This window comes from Gorilla gorilla, chromosome 16 (genome assembly GCF_029281585.2).
Source record: "Gorilla gorilla gorilla isolate KB3781 chromosome 16, NHGRI_mGorGor1-v2.1_pri, whole genome shotgun sequence".
In the NCBI taxonomy this organism is placed as follows: Eukaryota; Metazoa; Chordata; class Mammalia; order Primates; family Hominidae; genus Gorilla; species Gorilla gorilla.
Window position 1 is genome coordinate 34,709,152 of NC_073240.2, and position 19,244 is coordinate 34,728,395.

Below are 19,244 nucleotides of genomic sequence, written 5' to 3' on the forward strand. Positions count from 1 at the left end.
TGGCCTACGACATCTGGCTGCAGACAGGAGCAGACAACACCCACTAAGGATGCTATGGCGGGGGGTGTAAAGAGAAAGGAGACAGGCCAGTGCTGGGGAGAGGGGAGCCAGTCCTGACTGTAGGACAAAGCCTTTCTGTCCCACTTCTCTGCCATCAGTGTGCACTGGACCTTGTCTGTGTGCTGAGAATCTGCAAGCCTGAAGCTTCCTCTCTGGCCAGGAATCTTAAGACTCTGAGTCTCCAGTATCTGTATAAAGGCACACTCTTTAGTAAGAAAAGAACCCGCTATATACTTCACTTTGCAGCTAAAAAACATACCCTTCAATCAGACCATTACATCCTCCTGAGAATCTACAGCAATTACTGTCCATATGAGCCTGAGGCCCAGAGACCATGTGTACATGGTATGGTGGAGTAATAAGCTGGGCAGCTTTTTAAGATACAGGTTCACAGGCCTCACCCACAGAACTGAACTCTCTGGGTGGCGTGGGGGGAGCCGGGAATCTGTGCCTTTAAAAGCCAGGCCCTCAGGAACGGCCGCATATCACTCAGCAGCCAGCAGTTTGCTCAGCAGCCAGCAGTTTGCTCAGCAGCCAGTATATTGCTCAAGGAAGTCCTACTGGATAAGTCACCATGTCAACAGAAATTTAATGTGGAATTTTAAAAACTTAGGTGATTTAAAAAATAATAAATCTGTTTGTTCACCCAGGGAAATTACCTTCCCACTCATCGTCTCTTTACATGGTACCCACCCTGTCCAAAGGAAAGGTGTGAGAATCCCACTTGTGGATCTAAGAGACCGACACCCCTGTGGTCATGGAGGCCAACATAGCTAGATCAGAGCACCCTGACCACCGACCTGTGTCCCTTCACCCTGCGTATCAACCACAGAGCAACGAACGTCAAGTCCAAGCCATGACGCCCAGTCCCTCTCCTGCCAGGATTCCCTTGAGGATTTTGGACATGTCTCCCTATCAAACTCCCACTCCCTTTAACTGCAAAGACAAAACATATTTCTACTTTTCCTTTTTTTTTTTTTTTGAGATGGAGTCTCTCTGTTGCCCAGGCTGGAGTGCAATGGCACGATCTCGGCTCACTGCAACCTCCGCCCTCTTGGTTCAAGTGATTCTCCTGCCTCAGCCTCCCAAGTAGCTGGGATTACAGACGTGCACCACCACGCCCAGCTAATTTTTGTATTTTCAGTAGAGGCAGGGTTTCACCATGTTGGCCAGGCTGGTCTCGAACTCCTGACCTCAGGTAATCCGCCCACCTCGCCCTCCCAAAGTGCTGGGATTATAGGCGTGAGCCACTGCACCTGCCCCCTCTCTACTGTCTTGCGTCACTGGTCACACTGAGGACATGGGATGGTATAAGGAACAACAAATTACATATATGTGGGTGTGTACATATATATAATATATAATATATATATATACACTCAACATATATATTATATATGCACTCAATAATAATATACGTATTATATATTAATATAATTATATGTAATATATATTATATGTTACATATAATTATATGTAATACGTATTATATATTATATATATCCAGTTTTTTCTCTTACATCAACAAGGAAGAAAATTTAGTGAGGAGTTAAGTCAGACAGGAAATCGTTTTGATGGTGAAATGAATTCAGTTTCAGCCATATCCTACCAACACCTCCAACTCGAACTGTTCAAAATCAAACTTAACTTCTTTCTGCTCTTATTTTTTTCCATTCATGGCATCACCACTCACCTAGTTACTTAAGCTAGAAAGCATAGTGCCATTGCAAATCTTTCTTGTCCTTGTGTCTCACATCTGGCCAGTGAGCAGTTGACCCCATCCTCCACTCAAGTCTTGTCTATGAGTAACCCCTGTCCCACGCTCACTGCCTGCACCCTCTCAGGCTCTCGTTCTTTCCCATTCATCCAACATCACATCCTCCTAATCGGTTTCCCTGCCTCTAACCTCTCATCTCATCCGTTCAATCCCTCCCCATCCTTCCCAATACTGCTGAAGTTAGATCTAACCATTTCCATGTTCTTGCTAAACAAAACTTTGTTAACAGATAATATTAGTAATAAAAGAGCTCATTTTGAGTGTTTCATATGCATCAGGAACTGCACTCAAGGGCTTTTTATTTATTATCTAATTTAGTCCTTCTTATAACTCTGAGTTATATTTTGTTATTACCTCCATTTTACAGGTGAAGCAATAGAGAAGGAAAAAGTTTGCCCAAGTCTCAGATCTAGAATTCACACTCAGGTCTGAAACTGCTGGTACTAACTAGCCCACACCTGCCCCTGAGGCCCCCTCCTCTGGGAATACTACACTCTGGCCACACCCTTCTCTGAGCATAACCTCGTTTTCCTGATCTTACCATTTTCATGTTGTTTCCTCAGACAGGACCTACCAGAGTCACACTTGTCCACCAAGAACCGTTCAAATGATCTTTTCCCCATGGTACCAATTCTAATCATTCCAGTGCAAAGTAGCTATCTCTCTCAGTATTGTTAATTCATTTATCACACCCCTTATTTTAGGTTGTATTCTTTTTCATGTATTAGGTAAATATCTACTGAGCATCTACCATACTACAGACTACAGGTCAGCGAGTGTGCCCAGGTAAGGGGCTTAGAGCAATGAACAGGCATGGTCTGTCTCATTCACTTTGAATAAGCTCCATTTAATAAAAACATTTAGTAAACAAGTGCTCTATGTTTTGATGAATGACGAAGCTTAGAATTATTTGAAACTCTGAAGCTACTTGAAATATTCTTTGGTAATCAGTATGGTTCAAAAGGAGATGAAATGTAAATTGTTCGGCTTCTACCATATTCCTCAACAATCTATCTTCGATGTGTCCTAGAATACTAAATAGTACCTCAGGCGTAGGCCCAGACTTAAGCAAAGACAAATGTTTGTAATTCTCACCTTTTTCTATGGCATATATAACACGCTCTTTGTAAAGTGCCAGGCAGTCATTTTCTAAGAGACTCCCCTCCTCGTAATCTGTATGAGTCAAAGGCCATCCCAAACAATTGAGCCTAAAACCAGCCCACAGACCAAACGAGCCACCCACAGCACATATGCTGATGTGGGAGCAGAACAGGGAGGACAGTGCCTACGGGCTTCGGGTCTGCAGCTTCAGCCACCTCTCTGAAGCTGGGGGCAGATGGTAATCAGTTTATCAGACAGTATGCTCTAGGCCTGGATTTGGGGAGCATATCACAAGTCACCACTATGTCCCTATGTGCATCCTAAAAGGGGGAGAATATCTGTCATCTCTTATATGAAAAGAATTAGAGGAAGCCTGCTTGGAAAATAATCAGAACTCCTTGGGAAGAAAATATTACATACACACAAAGAAAATAAGGCATTTGGGGTTTAGAGACTTGCTGAAAGACTTCTATAATATTTGCCCTTATTTTATACTTCTATTCTCCTAATTGTAGGAGAAGTGTTATTTAAAGCTGCAAGGTTAAGGGTTTTCTCAACCTAACACCAAAAACAGTGAGAGACAGAAAACTAATTTTCAACTCTAAAGGGAATTGTCAAAGAGTGGCAAAGGAGGAAGACCAAATGGCAAAGTAATCCACTCTGTCAAAATCACGGCTATCAAGTTTCTACCTCGAGACCCAGTCCATGTGGGCTGCATAATTCACACAGATGGCCAGGTAGAAGGGTGAACTCTAGCTTCAAGGACCTGTGGAATTTCAGCCCCCTGAAAATTTTCTGAAAAGTTTAGCTGAGGGTACACTGTGTAAGAATTACTACTCTTTTCTACATGAAGACTCTATCTCAAGAATGTAAAAGGTGTTAGCCTTCAGCCTTGAAGAAGAGCCAGTCCACACTTAAGACAACTCTTATCTTACCTGTTTTGGACAAGAAGCTGCACTATCCCATTCTTTCTCCTCAGCAAACCGGAACTGTGAGAATGAGTCCCCTAGGAATAGGAAAAAAAAAAAAAATTATGCAAAAGCCAAAGGAAACTCAGTTCTCTAAATTTCTCTGCTAGAGCAAAAGTGCCATTTCTGAACTGCTCAAACTCAAAGGGAGAGGCAAGGATAAAACTGGAACATACCTCCAACTCCATTTCCAAAATTACAAAACACACAGATGACAATGTTAACATTTGATAAGATTAAGGCAAAAGGACCAAGAAAAAAAGGATAAAATCACTACTCTTCGTCATTGGTAAATAAATTTGATCCCTCAAAAAGTTATGACATAGGCCAGGCACAGTGGCTCACACCTGTAATCCCAGCACTTTGGGAGGCTGAGGCGGGTGGATTACTTGAGGTTAGGAGTACAAGACCAGCCTGGACAACATAGTGAAACCGTGTCTCTACTAAAAATACAAAAATTAGCTGGCCGTGGTGGCGCGTGCCTATAATCCCAGCTACTTGGGAGGCTGAGGCAGGAGAATCGCTTGAACCCGGGAGGCGGAGGTTGCAGTGAGCCAAGATCATGCCACTGCACTCCAGCCTGGGTGACAGAGTGAGACCCCATCTCAAAAAAAAAATTATTACATAAAGGCTCTGAATAAGATAATTAATAAGACCTTGTATTTGTGGATATACATGTGTATATGTGCATACCATAACAGACTTAAACTTTCTCTTTGAGAAGAGGTTATCAGCCTCTACTGTCACTCCAAAAATCACCTGGTCAGAATGTCAAACATATTTTGATAGGTGTGTGTACTTACTTTATAAATATCAATGTAACACTAATTTTTAAAAAGGACTGTATAATAAGACCATGAAAAAATTAATTCTAAAATGTAGCAGCTATGCAAATCATATTCACTGATGTAAGCAAGCAGAAATTAACCACAAAAGTAAAAGCTCCCCACATTTTTATAAATTTAAACTCCTTCCCACATGACTTTTTGATCAGAAAAAAACAGAACTAAAACTGTAGAATTAGAATACAGAAAAGAGTAATCAATTAATGTAAACCAATCCATAAGAAATAAGTTGTTGTTCTCAGAGAAAACGTTAAAGTCAAATACTTTCATTACTAAGCAAAGAAAGAACTTTAAGAAGAAATAAAGCAGTTTTATAAAGTTTCCTAACTTCCTAAAAAGCCAAACAGAGAAGCTGATGAAAAGAACCAACAGAGTTGTGGGTTGTTTTTTCTTTTTTTTAAATTAAAGAAACAAACACACCAATCTTCTCATCTAAATAACTGAAAGCCAGGATTATACCTAAAAATATAAACTAACACCATGGTCATCTAACATTTTTTTAAAAAGAGCAACCAATGCAATTAGAAAAGAGGATGAATTAAAAGGCATCAACACTGAAAAGCAGGGGACAACAGCATGATAATCTGAAGAAACAATGCTGTGTGTCTGGAAAACCAAAAGAATGAGTGAAAGGGATTCAGAAAGGTGGCCCGGTTATAAAACTTTTTTTAAAAAATGGCTCTCTCATATACAAACAAAATCCAGTGAGGAAACAAAATGGGGCCAGGCGCGGTGGCTCACGCCTATAATCCCAGCACTTTGGGAAGCCGAGGAGGGTGGATCACTTGAGGTCAGGAGTTCAAGACCAGCCTGACCAACATGGTGAAACCTCATCTCTACTAGAAATACAAAAGTTAGACTGGTCACGGTGTCTCATGCCTGTAATCCCGGCACTGTGGGAGGCTGAGGCAGGCGGATCATGAGGTCAGGAGTTCTAGAACAGCCTGGCCAACATGCTAAAACCCTGTCTCTACTAAAAATACAAAAAATAGCCGAGCATGGTGGCACACGCCTATAATCCCAGCTACTCAGGAGGCTGAGGCAGGAGAATTGCTTAAACCCGGGAGGCGGAGGTTGCAGTGAGCCAAAATCGCACCACTGCACTCCAGCCTGGGCATCAGAGCAAGACTCTGTCTCAAATAAATAAATAATAAATAAATAAAACAAAATGGAAGAAAATATCTCATTCATAATAGCAATAACATACAAAAAATTCCTGGGAATGAATCAGGAATAAACATTTATTAAAAGAAACTTTAAAAAATAAAACTTAAAAAGGAAGACAAAAAACTCAACACTTATCAAGATACCAATTTCACCTAATGAAGTCTATAAATTCACTATTCAATCCCAAAAAGATTTTTGAATTTGTCCAAATTACTCAAATTCATTTTTTAAAATATATGAAACGAAGATATGCTTTTTTTTAAATGGTAAAGAAGTTGTCTTATTGATTATAAAAATGTATTCAAAAGTCTCAATAAATAAAATGGATAGCCACTGGTGAAAAACATAAGAACAGAAGAGTGTCTAGAAACAGCCCCAGGTATATGGAAACTTAGATATCGTAAGAGCGGCAGATGATATCTGTGCAGAAATCACTTTAACAGTCTTAAAGCAACTGACCAGCCATGTGAGAAACTAGGCTAGTTACCAATATCTCATTTCTCAGATGTAAAACATATTTTGTATGAATCAGATATTTAAGTGTTTAGAAAAAAAGGAAATCATAACACTATTACAAGAAAGCAGGGAGGGCAAATTTTGGCTACTGAAAAAATTTTAATACATAAAAAAAATTTTTTTGAATTACAGAAATTATCAACAAACTCAAAAGATGACAGGCTGAGAAGTAACGTTTGTAGCACATATTATTGGCAAAGAATACGTATTAATCTAATAATATATTAGATCTTTGTGTATTAGATACAAAGAACATCCACAAATCCATTAGAATAAAGCAATCCAGTAGGAAAATAGGAAAAGAGGAGAATATATGAAATATGATTGCTAATATATATGAAGTAAATGACAGATGTATGAATTTAAAATCTGATAGATTTTTTAAAACTGTCCAAATTGCTGAATGCCTTATTCAGTGTTGTTTTTGACATTCCTGAACTTCTATATGAGAAATGCTCATACGATTTCACAGATTAATATATAATTGGTATAAGATTCAGTAATGTAAAAAAGGCATGCTATATATACTTATTTTTAATATCTGAATGTTCACTTAAAAATATGGGTAAAATATAAATCATGCTGCTATAAAGACACATGCACACGTATGTTTATTGTGACACTATTCACAATAGCAAAGACTTGGAACCAACCCAAATGTCCAACAATGATAGACTGGATTAAGAAAATGTGGCACATATACACCATGGAATACTATGCAGCCATAAAAAATGATGAGTTCATGTCCTTTGTAGGGACATGGATGAAATTGGAAATCATCATTCTCAGTAAACTATCACAAGAACAAAAAACCAAACACCGCATATTCTCACTCATAGGTGGGAACTGAACAATGAGAACACATGGACACAGGAAGGGGAACATCACACTCTGGGGACTGTTGTGGGGTGGGGGTAGGGGGGAGGGATAGCTTTAGGAGATATACCTAATGCTAAATGACGAGTTAATGGGTGCAGCACACCAGCATGGCACATGTATACATATGTAACTAACCTGCACATTGTGCACATGTACCCTAAAACTTAAGGTATAATAATAAAATTAAAAAAAAGAAGATAGTGAAGCAATGTCTCGAAAATAATAACATGCAAAATCCAACAACCTTGAATTCTTTATCCACCAGAAACATCTTTCAAAACTGGAGGCAAAATAAGACTTTTTCAGACATGTGAAATCCTATGGAATTGATCACCATTAGACTCTCGCTATTAGAAATGATAAAGGACACCCCTAAACGAAAGAAAATGATCCCACATTGAAATGTGGTTTGACAAAAAGAAATGAAAAATCAGATACAGTAGCTACCTGGATCAATTAGGAACCTCTGTATTATGTAATGTCTATAAAGAGAACAGTAATGTCTATAAAGAGAACTATTCAGAGAAAAATTAATAAGAATACATTATGATTTGTAATAAAAATAAAAGCAAACTATATGACAAAGCAGAAAAGCGAAGGTGGGTGAAGAACATGTAATAATGGTTTTGTACTATATGTGAATATATAATAGCACCTGAAGGTAGATTTTGGTAAGTTATGTATTTACTGTATACCCTAAAACAACCATTAAAATAAAACACTCTTAACAACAACAACAAAAAAAAAATGGGTAAAATCCAACAATGACTATCCTATTCCCCCAGTCTTGCTGAGAACGAGGAACCAGGTGCCCCTACCCAAAAAGACCCGAAGTCTCATCTGAAGACATCAGAGTTACCAAGGCAGTGAGGACTTGGATGAAATTCCTGGAGAGAAGAGAAGCAAACAAGGAGGTCAGGGTAACATTTAGGGCTGCTTATCCCCCTAAGGCATTTATCAATTTTCAAAAGGTGGTATTGAGAGGCTAAAAAACAACCCAGGAGGTCGTAAAGCTGAAGAAAGCTCTGCTAGTCTTACAGCACTGGGAGGACAAAAACTGGAGTTCAGGGCCAATGGATGAGGAAGAGTCTTGGAAAACCAAGGCTTTCAGGCGGGACCCCCTGATGACTGCATCCTGTAAGTTAGGAGTAAAGTAGGAATTGACCAGCCCTCACCAAGTCTGAGGTCTAGCTGTGAGTGAGCTCAATCTCTGATTCTGCCTACAAGCAAAAGTAAATCATTTTTGGAGGAAAATGACACTATCAATAGCCTCCAATGATCTCTATAATTTTTAATTTACAATGTCCAAAATTCATTAAAAACGATCAGGCCTACCAAAAGATGAGACCAAAATAGTAGAAAACAAAGAGAAAAGAAAAAAGAAACAAGAGTTAACTGAAAAAGATCCACAGAGATTAAGATATTGGGGACATGAGACGTGGATTTTGTAATTTTGCCATGTCAAAATTTCAAGAACAGGAAAAACTATAACATCATAAACAATGACATCCATGAAGTCATCTTTGATGCACACAAAATAAAATATACATAAAGAATATAAAGAAGAAAATGTTAGAGAAAAATGAGTTACCTAAATACCACAAAAGTTACCACATTTTGTTTTCAGGAATAAAACTTCAAAATATAACACAATTTAAAGAAGGCTTTTAAAAATCCTTACAGATAAAGAATATAGAGGCTAATTTTATTTTATTTTTTTATTTTAGTAGAGATTGGGTCTCACTCTGTCACCCTGGCTGGAGTGCAGTGGCACAATCAGAGCTCACTGCAGCCTCAAACTCCTAGACTCAAGTGATCTCCCCCATCTCAGCCTCCCAAGTTTCTGGGACTACAGGTGCACACCACCATGCCCAGCAAATTTATTTTTTGTAGAGATAGGGTATTGCTATATTGCCCAGACTGGTCTCAAACTCCTGGCCTCAAACAATCCACCACCTCAACCTCCCAAAGAGCTAGGATTACAGGTATGAGACACTGCATGTGGCCTAGAGGCTAATTTTATTATTATGTTTTAGATAAGGTCTCATTCTGTCACCCAGACTGGAGTGCAGTGGCACAATCATAGCTCACTGCAGCCATGACCTCTGAGGCTCAACTGATCTTCCTGGCTAATTTTAAGTAGTAAACTTGGTAAAATGACTACTATAGAATACCAACCACTCTGATTCTCGCATTGAAGATGAAAGTGTACAAACCTGAAACTATGAATCCTAGAACTAAAAGTCTTTCTGGAAAACATATTACCAAAATTCTTCTGCATTGTGTTGTTACATACACACAAAGTATGGTGATTCACCAAATGTGCTACTTTTATATCTTATATAGCAGACATTTGGACATGCATGGACAATTAGAAACTACTTTAAGTAAGATAGCATGGGGTATTCACAGCACATTCCATTCCACGCCAGCTTTATTTGTTTGCCAGAAGAGTTCCTGGTCTCTCACATACTAAAGACATGGTGAATCTGACTAAGAGGTATAGAAGAAAACCAGAAAAGAACAGTGACAGCCAACTGTAGTTGACAAGGGAACAAACATGGAGAAGTGTGTCTTAGGAGTCATAAGATTCAACAGCTGTGTGTCCTGAATTAATTGGGGCATAGTGAAAGGAATAGAACTAGAAAGAACTAGGAAGCTCAAAGGGAGTATACCACTGTCTTCCCTCTTCTCCAAGTAAAGACTAACTGTCTGACTTACAGAAGATTGTAGAACAGCCTTGTTGTGTACTTATATAATATCCTCAAACAAGATGGAAGAGCAGCTAGTGCCTATTACATAGCCTGCTTAAAAAACAATAAAAATTCCATAATATTCTACTTTATAGATAAGAATACCAAAATATTAGGCCTACAAAATCCAATGACTGCTTATTATGAAGGCATTTACTGGAATCTGTTTAAAAGGGGGAAGGGGGTAGCAAAACTGATGTACATGAAGAGTTCACATTTTCCTTACATGATAAAAAGCCTCATCTCATCCTATTCCAGCAACAATGCTGAAGTTGGCATGCATGCAATCAAAGCTGAGACACAGGAGATATTGAGACAATTTTGTTGTATTTTGAAAGTCAACTACATTGCTCTATTGCCACATTTCTAGAGCCAAAATTAATAAGAGATTTTTAAATCAAATAATTGTGTGAAGAAGCAAAAATGTTAAAAAATATATATATATAAATAAGGCTGGGTGTACAGTGGCTTACGCCTGTAATCTCAGCACTTCGGGAGGCTGAGGTGGAAGGATCAGTTGAGGCCAGGAATTCAAGACAAGCCTGGGCAACAAAATGAGAACTCATCTCTATTTAAAAAAAATAAAATAAAATTACCCAGGTACAGTGGCCCGCGCCTATAGTCTCAGCTACGCAGGAGGCTGAGGTGGGAGATTGCTTGAGCCCAGGAGTTTGAGGCTGCAGTGGAGCTGACATCATGCCACTGCACTCCAGCCTGGGTGACGGAACAAGACCCAAGACCCTGTCTCAAACAAACAAAAAAAAACAAAAAGGGAAGAAAATTAGAAATAAATATAAGAGATAGCAGCAATCTTACACATGCTTCTGAAAATATTCAAAAAGAATGTTTCAAGCAGTATACAATGCTTCAGTTTCTAGGATCGCTTCATTAAACTCATGACCATCAAACAAATCTCCAAGGGTAGGGGCTGATAAGGAGATCAAGTTCTTACCTAGTCAGTTACTATTTGAGAAGACAAGCGTAGTTGCTGAGGAACAACATTACCATCATCAGTACTCTATTCTGGCAGAGCCAGCCAAACAACATCTTGTTCCTCTAGACACCTCAGTTAAAAGGTAGCAACTTTAGTATTGCAAATGTGTAGTGTAGTGTATGGTGACTACAGGAATAACCAAATAGCTGACGGTGGTCAGAAATCAGTATGCCCATTTGTCTAAATCTGGCTACTAAAATTTTAATATAGTCTTTGAGTTTTTTTCTTGTATCCCAGTAGTCCATTTTACAACAATGATATTTAGCTTTAACTTCAGCTAAATATTGATCATTTGGCCAAAATGTGTTTTAGTGAACCACAATATTCAATCAGTGGCACTCCATTTGGTAGGTCTGTATGTACTGACAGAGAAAGATACCCATTATCTCAACTGCTACATGAGAAAAGCATGCTTCAGTATAGTATGAATGATACATATATAAAGATATATAAGTATGTATATCACAAAAAATACTAATTTATGCATAGAAATTAGTCAAAATAATTAATACCTATTTTTAAAATGATTATCTCTCAGGATGTGGGATTGAAGGAAATTTTTCCTTTTGACACAATACATTTTCCAGTTGAATCATCCTTTGTAAACAACAAGGATTTTTCCTTTTGGAACTAAACAAAATGGAAGAAAATCTAGAGAAAAAGCTCAATTTTCTTGAGGGCAGGGACCTTCTCAGAATGTATTTGAGACAAAATATTCAGAGACTTCAAAAGTTGGAACTGCAGACATCATTCATTCTAACCCTCACTTTATAGAGCTATGAAGAACCTTAGCTCTAGAAAGTTCAATGTTCTAACCAAGACCACACAGCCATTTAATGGCTAGACAACTAGACTCTTGGCTCACAGCATTTGTTATTTTTTAACTTTGCTTCTCCAAAAGACAACCTGGCATCGATTTTTCTCAAACTCCTGGGCTCAAGGGATCCTCCCACCTCAGCCTCTCCTCCCAAGTAGCTAGAAATAGAGATGCATGCCACCATGCCCAGAGAGCATTTACAATAATAAATTATTAAGTAATAAAGCCCTTTTTTCCACTGTTTCTGCTAGGCCTCTTGGCTATCTTGAGTTCCCCAGAACAAAAGCAAATGCTCAGGAAATATTTTATGATACTTGACATACTAATATTTGATTTGTTGACATGTTTGAAGATATGGAAGTCCAAACTAAGAAATAAAGAATTCCTCTTTTTAGGAAATCACCTCAGGAATTTCCTAAAATTATGCCTATAGTACTTTTAAAAATAGTCTGTCTTACAGAACTCTAAGTATTCTAATAATGATAGTATTAGTGAAATAAAGGTGTCATACCAATTCCATCACTGTGTTTATAATATCCAGGATTTTCACTCTGCCTAACTTCCCAAACTGGCCTAACACATGTCTTATGGTCAGTGGCAAAGTGGACATTAAACTTGCTAGAATTCCGCAGTACTAATATGCTTTCAAAAAGCTTACCATCTAGTCATAGATAATACAGCTGCCAATTTTAAGCTTACCCTTTCAGCCCTATCAACAAAAAAAGAGCTTTCAGTCAAGCAAAAGTACTTAACAAAGCTATCCAATGAGAATTCAGAGATTACAAGGAACAATCTTTACTCAGGCAGAAGGAAACCTGCAAAGACTTTCAGAATGAACAATACAGATCAGGCATATGTGAAGAGTGAATGTGAAAGATGGAAAATCTTCCCAAGCCTACCACCCAATTCTGATCATTTGATAGTAGCAATTCCCATAACTCATTCATCCTGGCTATTTGGATCTTTTAAATCATATAATTGACCTGAATCTTTGTGGTGTCTCCTTTAGGAAACCAACTCTAGAAAGCAGAGGAATGTGTCACCAATTCTGGATAAGTACTTCATTTGAAGCTCCATTTTCCTGGCTCCTCTTCATCATGATCATCTTCCTTTATCTATCCCACAGCCCCTGCAGAACATGTCCTCAACCAGGACACCAAGTTACTGAAAAATCACAAATGAACTTTATAGGCCGACAAAGGCTGAGAAGACCCCAATCTTCACAGAGGAGGAGAGAATGTCCAATAGTCACCGCAATGGCTGCTACCAAAAATAAAATGTCCTCTTTCATTTCTCTGAACTTCTCTAATCTCATCTATGGAGGGTCAAGGTGGATCCTAAGTCTCCACGCTGACACAGATCAATCCAGGGAAAATCCACAGCTCAGCCCACAGGACATAAAAATTCTTCACCACTTCCAATTTCTAGCTTCCATGATTCAGCCTTTGTAGATGCAGAGATGTGATGTCCTTCACCTCAATATTTACCCTAAAACAAGCGACACCTAACACTTTGTCTTTGTGAGGAAGACTATGCAAGCCACTACGGTGATTATTTTAAAAGTTAGGCTGAGCTAAATGAACAAGAGAATAATAATAAAAATCTCTCCTCCTGCTCAACAGTGACTTATAATTAGCTTTCTCACCAAGTGTAGGGCCCAAAAAGCCCCTGAGCATCGAACATCCACACTGAGCACTACATAATAGGATGTGCCTATCTTCCCAATGCCATCTAAAAGCTGCTTCCCCATCTGCATGGATTATGTTGAAGGAAATGCCAAATACACTAAGGTACCTTAAAGGGATTCTAGGCTTTATGAGAAAAGGATGAAGACATTCTGGAATTTAGAACCCAGCTGTTTTCCCCAAAACAGTTGTTGACTATTCTGTTAACCCTGTACCACTGTATATGACCTAGTAAAAATTGTCAGATCAATCATCTTCAGAACAAGGCCAGCATCAAACCCTGGCACAGAACTCCAAGATGAGAGTAGATGACTTGACAAAGCTGAATAAATAAGGGAATACAAAGATCAGTCTTTGGATGGGCAATGAAGTCATAAGATCTTAGAACTGATCTGTAGTATAGTGTGTCAGGATAAGGTCTGGCTGCATGTAACAAAGACCTGTACCTGTATATCACGGCCCAAACAAGATAAAAAGATTCTATCTCTGTTGATATGGTTTGGCTCTGTCCCCACCCAAATCTCATCTTGAATTGTAGTTCCCATAATCCCCACGAGTCATGAAAGGGACCCAGTGGGAGATAACTGAATCATGGGGGGGCGGTCTCCCCATGCTATTCGCATGATAGTAAGTTCTGACAAGATTTGATGGTTTTTTGTTTTGAGATGGAGTCTCACTCTGTCGCCCAGGCTGGAGTGTACTGGCACGATCTCAGCTCACTGCAACTTCCGCCTCCCAGGTTCAAGTGAGTCTCCTGCCTCACCCTCCCAAATAGCTGGGACTACAGGCATCTGCCACCACACTCGGCTAATTTTTTTGTATTTTTAGTAGAGATGGGGTTTCACCATGTTAGCCAGGATGGTCTCGATCTCCTAACCTCGTGATCCGCCCACCTCAGCCTCCCAAAGGAGAGTTGATGATTTTATAAGGGGCTTCCCCCTTCACTCAGCTCTCATTCTTCTCTCTCCTGCCACCTTGTGAAGAACATGTCTACTCCCCCTTCCACCAGATTGTAAGTTTCCTGAGGCTTCCGCAGCTCTGCAGAACTGTGAGTCAATTAAACCTCCTTCCTTTATAAATTATCCAGTCTTGGGTATGTCCTTACAGCAGTGTGAGAACTGACTAATACATTTGTCAACTAAATGAAGTACAGAGTCCAGCAGTCAAAGGCTGGTATGGTGGCCCAGGCTCCCCCTATTACTCTGCCATGCCTGGGGAGGCCCTTCTTGCCACAGTCCAATATGAGAACCAGAGCTCCTGCTATCACATCAAAATTCCAGGCAGCGAGATGGAAAAATAGTTGAAGAAAAAGGGGCAGAAGGCATGCAGCATCTATCAATTAAGGTTTTCTAGAAACTACAATATAACATTTGCACTCATTTCTCTTTTGGACAGAGCTATATTGTAACTATAAGAAATACATCATAGTTCTATCAAACCACAAAGTATGTAAGATAATTTTTTTCGGGTGGCCATGAGTCCAGATAAGAATCAGAGGTTCTATTACCACAGAGAAAAAGGGAGAATGACTATGGGGTTAGGAAGCAAATACTCTCTGTGACAAGTTATGGGACCAAACTACTTGAGAAATAGCTAGTTAATAAGGGTCAGCTTCTAGGGGAGGGACTGTGCTCACTAAACCATGAGTTGTCTCCCAACCATTTTGAAAACTACTTGTAATATTCAGACTTCTCAAACTGGAATTTTAGACAATGTGCCTTTCAACACTTTTTTCAATTCTAACATAGGGTAATTATGGGGTAAAATTCTAGTTTCCAGCAGAATGTAACATCTTTTACCAAAATAAATATTGTTTACTACCTTTCTAGGGGAAAATGGGAATGACTTCAGGAGTGATGATTCTCCCGTTTATTAATTTTCATTTTTCATACATTTTAGCACAACTATGTGCCAAACACTATTGTATGTTAATAACATAAATATAGAAGACACACTCCTGCTCTCCTTATTCTCAGACAGACTCTGAGTTGAACAAGACAAGAGAAGACTACATGAAACAGAAAAAAAGAAATTTAAAGGAAATCTGAATTCTTTCCTCAAGGACTTAGAGGGGGTCACATTCTCTCCCTTTATTATTTTATACACACAATGATATGCTCGTGATGCTAATTTATTTAGAAAAGATTTGGTCAACCAAGAAGCTTATGTGTCTTACTAATAACTTGTCTGACACCTAAAATGTTGAGTATTAGTTAACTTGGTTGGTGAAAACCACCATACAAATAATCAAAGTTTCCAGGTCCAATGCCTGGAGTTGAAAGCCCAACACCACCACCAGCAATCTTGCAACCACACCTAGTTCACCCTCAGGGAGAGCAGATGAGAAAGAACTTTCCCACATACTACCAATATAAACAAGTAGATAACTTTAAGGAGAAAAAAGTAACCCCTCCGTGACAGCAACAAAACCTTAAGAATGGGTGAGACCTATATGAAAAAAAATATAAAGCTACACAGAAAGATCCTTGATTATTCATTTAACAAAAATGTGTTAAGAGCCAGATACTGTATTAAGTGCTGAAAATATAAAATTAAATAGATTAGTGCCATACCCTAATGAGTTAAGGATCACATAAATAAGCAGTTACAGAACATACAATGACAGACACAAAGTCTTATGGGAGCATTGTGTGTGTGTGTGGCAGGGGGAAGGGGGGCATAGTGAATCCAGGTTGGGGCAGAGTCAGTGAGGCTTCCTAGGAGAAGTGACACCTGATCCGAAGGAAAACAAAGAGCTGCCCAGGCAAAAAGCCAGAAGGAGATGGTAACTAAAAGAAGGGCCAAAATCAGAAAGGAGAAAATGCAGGTACTGTGGGATGTGCAAGCAATTTGCTGTTACTAGAGCATAAAATTGGAGCAAGGTAAAGATAAGGACAGAGGTATAAATGGAAAAGTGGAACATTCCTGGATGAAACTTTACAACTGTAAAGATGTCAATATTAATGTTTATAGTCGATGTAATTCCAATCAAATTATTGTTAATGTTTTATAGTCAATATATTTAATATTTATTTATATCCAATGTGATTAATATTAATTTTAAATTGCCTGTGGACAATACTTTTGGAATTCTTTTTTTTTTTTTTTTTTTTGTGAGATGGAGTCTCACTCTGTCACCAGACTGGAGTGCAGTGGCGCGATCTTGGCTCACTACAACCTCCTGGTTCAAGCGATCCTCCTGCCTTAGCCTCCCCAAGTAGCTAGGACTACAGGCGCATGCCACCACGCCCAGCTAATTTTTGTATTTTTAGTAGAGATGGGGTTTCACCATGTTGGCCAGGATGGTCTCAATTTCTTGACCTCGTGATCCACCTGCCTCAGCCTCCCAAAGTGCTGGGATTACAGGCATGAATTCCACGCCCAGCCTGGAATTCTTTTTTGCTATTTTCATATAACTCAGGTGAGATGTACGTCTTACAGATATTTTAAAAGTATTATTTTAATTTGTATATACTTGAAAATATCTTTCAGAAAATTATCATTTAATATTTTGAACATCTTCCAGATTTCTAAATACAAACATGAAAAATCTATTAACAAAATCATAAAAATGGGCATCTTTTTTGACTGCTGTACTACAAAGACTTTAAATGACATATAAATTAAATTCAAAAACTCTGAAACCACATTATTCAAATAATGCTAGTCTTTTAATCTCTGTCAGTATAACAAAACCTTTTCCCACCAATGCCAAGATCATTTCTGTAAGTATCCAGCAGATTTCTTGCTTTTATTGCTGTCTCCACTGTTGGCTTGTGAGTCTGTTCTGTTTGTTTTTGTGCACACTATGAGCTTAGCTGAAAACTCTAAAATAATATTAGACTAATTAGGACGTCCATAAGGCCCTTGAATACACCTGTCTGACACTACAATGTAAATCTTAAATTATCTGTTTCTCTGCCTCTTCCCCCTCCTATTCAACCCAATGGACATGAAATATGTTTCTGCACAAAAAAAATACGCATCCAACTTGCCTTCTCATCTCATTAGGTTTTCTTTTATTTTTAGTTTTGAAAAACAGTATTCTACAGAGCTGTGATTTAAATGGGCAAATGACATACAGAGTAATTTGAATTTTTAAATTTTTTGTTTAGCCTTCCTGTCAAAAATTAGAGCAAATATGTGCAATCTGTGATTTTTATTCTTTTTCAGGTCATGTCCTTTGAGACTAACGGAGCAGCTGTGGCTTCTTGTCACAGCATACATTTATAGAAAATCGGGCATACAATTAGAGGGGAGACTCGAAGCTTGGTCCTGAAAATGATGTGCAAACAAATGTGCTCTCCACCAATGGGGTCAAGGTACGGCAAGGTAGATGCAAACCCTACATTCTACTGTTTCCAAACTTCACAGAAAACCAAGTGGCCACAAGGTGTCAAGGCGAGTTCCCTCTCCAACGTGCCAAACTGATCTTCTCTGGAGATGTTTGTGCATCACTGATAGTGTCTAGGTTTTTGTTCATTGATGCAAAACATTTTTTGGTTTTCTGGGTTTTTTTACTTCCTCAAGGGATAATACACATTATATGTTCAGTAGTCTGAGGTATATAGTGATCTTATCTTAGTTGGGGCTCGATGCTGCCTAGCTCCACACAAAGCCAACATGATTTCTGCAATGTACACATCTTCAGTAAAGCACTGTTAACTGTCAGAGCCCAGTTTTTATTACTACTCCTGTGACTGGTGCGGTGCCTGGCACACAGTAGGCAGTTAGTAAATGTGCATTTAGGAAGGAGGGAAATAATAATGCATAAATATATGCATGCAAGAATAAATGAGCAAATGAACAAGAATACAAGGCTAAACAAAATCAACAAATGAACATCAGTAGTCTATGTGCCATAAAGGGGATAAGGGAACAGAGAAATAAGGGGGGAAATCATGTTACTTTCATGAAGCTTGCCAAAAATATAGGGCAAAAATGTAAAATACAGAATTCTGTTTGCAACCAGAAATTTCTAGTAAATCAAATAACTCAAATAAGAACAAGTGGGAAGGAGAAAAAAATGGCAGAGATCTTCAATTAGAATTTTCTTAAACCACTCTCAAAAAGGGAGAAAGATGAAAAGAAACTAAGGATGGATCTCAAAATATAATATTCCAGCAATTACCACTATCCAAGACAAGTGAATAGTGCAAACTTACTAGCTGATGAGCTATGAACATGACCATTACAAAGGTAAAACTGGCCAAGCATGGTGGCTCACAGCTGTAATCCCAGCACTTTGGGAGGCTGAAGAGGATCATGAGAGCCCTGAAATTTGAGGCCAGCCTGGGCAACATAGTGAGAACTCATCACTACAAAAAATTTAAAGAATTAGCGGAGCGTGGTGGTGCACATGTGTAGTCCCAGCTACTTGAGAGGCTGAGATGAGAGGATTGCTTGAGGCCAGGGGGCGAAGGTTGCAATGAGCCGAGATCACACCACTGCACTCCAGCAACAGAGTGAGACTCTGTCTGGAAAAAAAAATAAATCCTAAAAGATATACTAAAATGTCTGGCTTTTAAACATTTCCCTTGTTGGTAATAAGCAAGCTTTAGAAACTTATCCCCACAGAAATTTTGTTTTATATTGTATTAACTATTTTTTAATGGTTTGTTTTTATTATACTTTAAGTTCTAGGGCACATGTGCACAACGTGCAGGTTTGATACATAGGTAT

The 19,244-nt window shown here is 38.7% G+C and overlaps 2 protein-coding genes across 2 annotated transcripts in view; one reads left to right on the top strand and one right to left on the bottom strand.

The window, feature by feature from the left end:
* RYR3 (ryanodine receptor 3) overlaps positions 1-13,122 on the top strand; it is a 580,370-nt gene extending 567,248 nt beyond the window's left edge. The window contains exon 103 of the mRNA XM_055363234.2: positions 12,887-13,122. Within this exon, the coding sequence (XP_055219209.2) occupies positions 12,887-12,946 (60 nt within the window). The 3' untranslated portion in view covers positions 12,947-13,122. The remainder of the gene's footprint in view (positions 1-12,886) is intronic.
* AVEN (apoptosis and caspase activation inhibitor) overlaps positions 1-19,244 on the bottom strand; it is a 173,694-nt gene that overhangs the window by 5,837 nt on the left and 148,613 nt on the right. Inside the window, exon 3 of the mRNA XM_004055907.5 lies at positions 3,874-3,944. Coding sequence (XP_004055955.5) covers positions 3,874-3,944 — 71 coding nt within the window. The remainder of the gene's footprint in view (positions 1-3,873; positions 3,945-19,244) is intronic.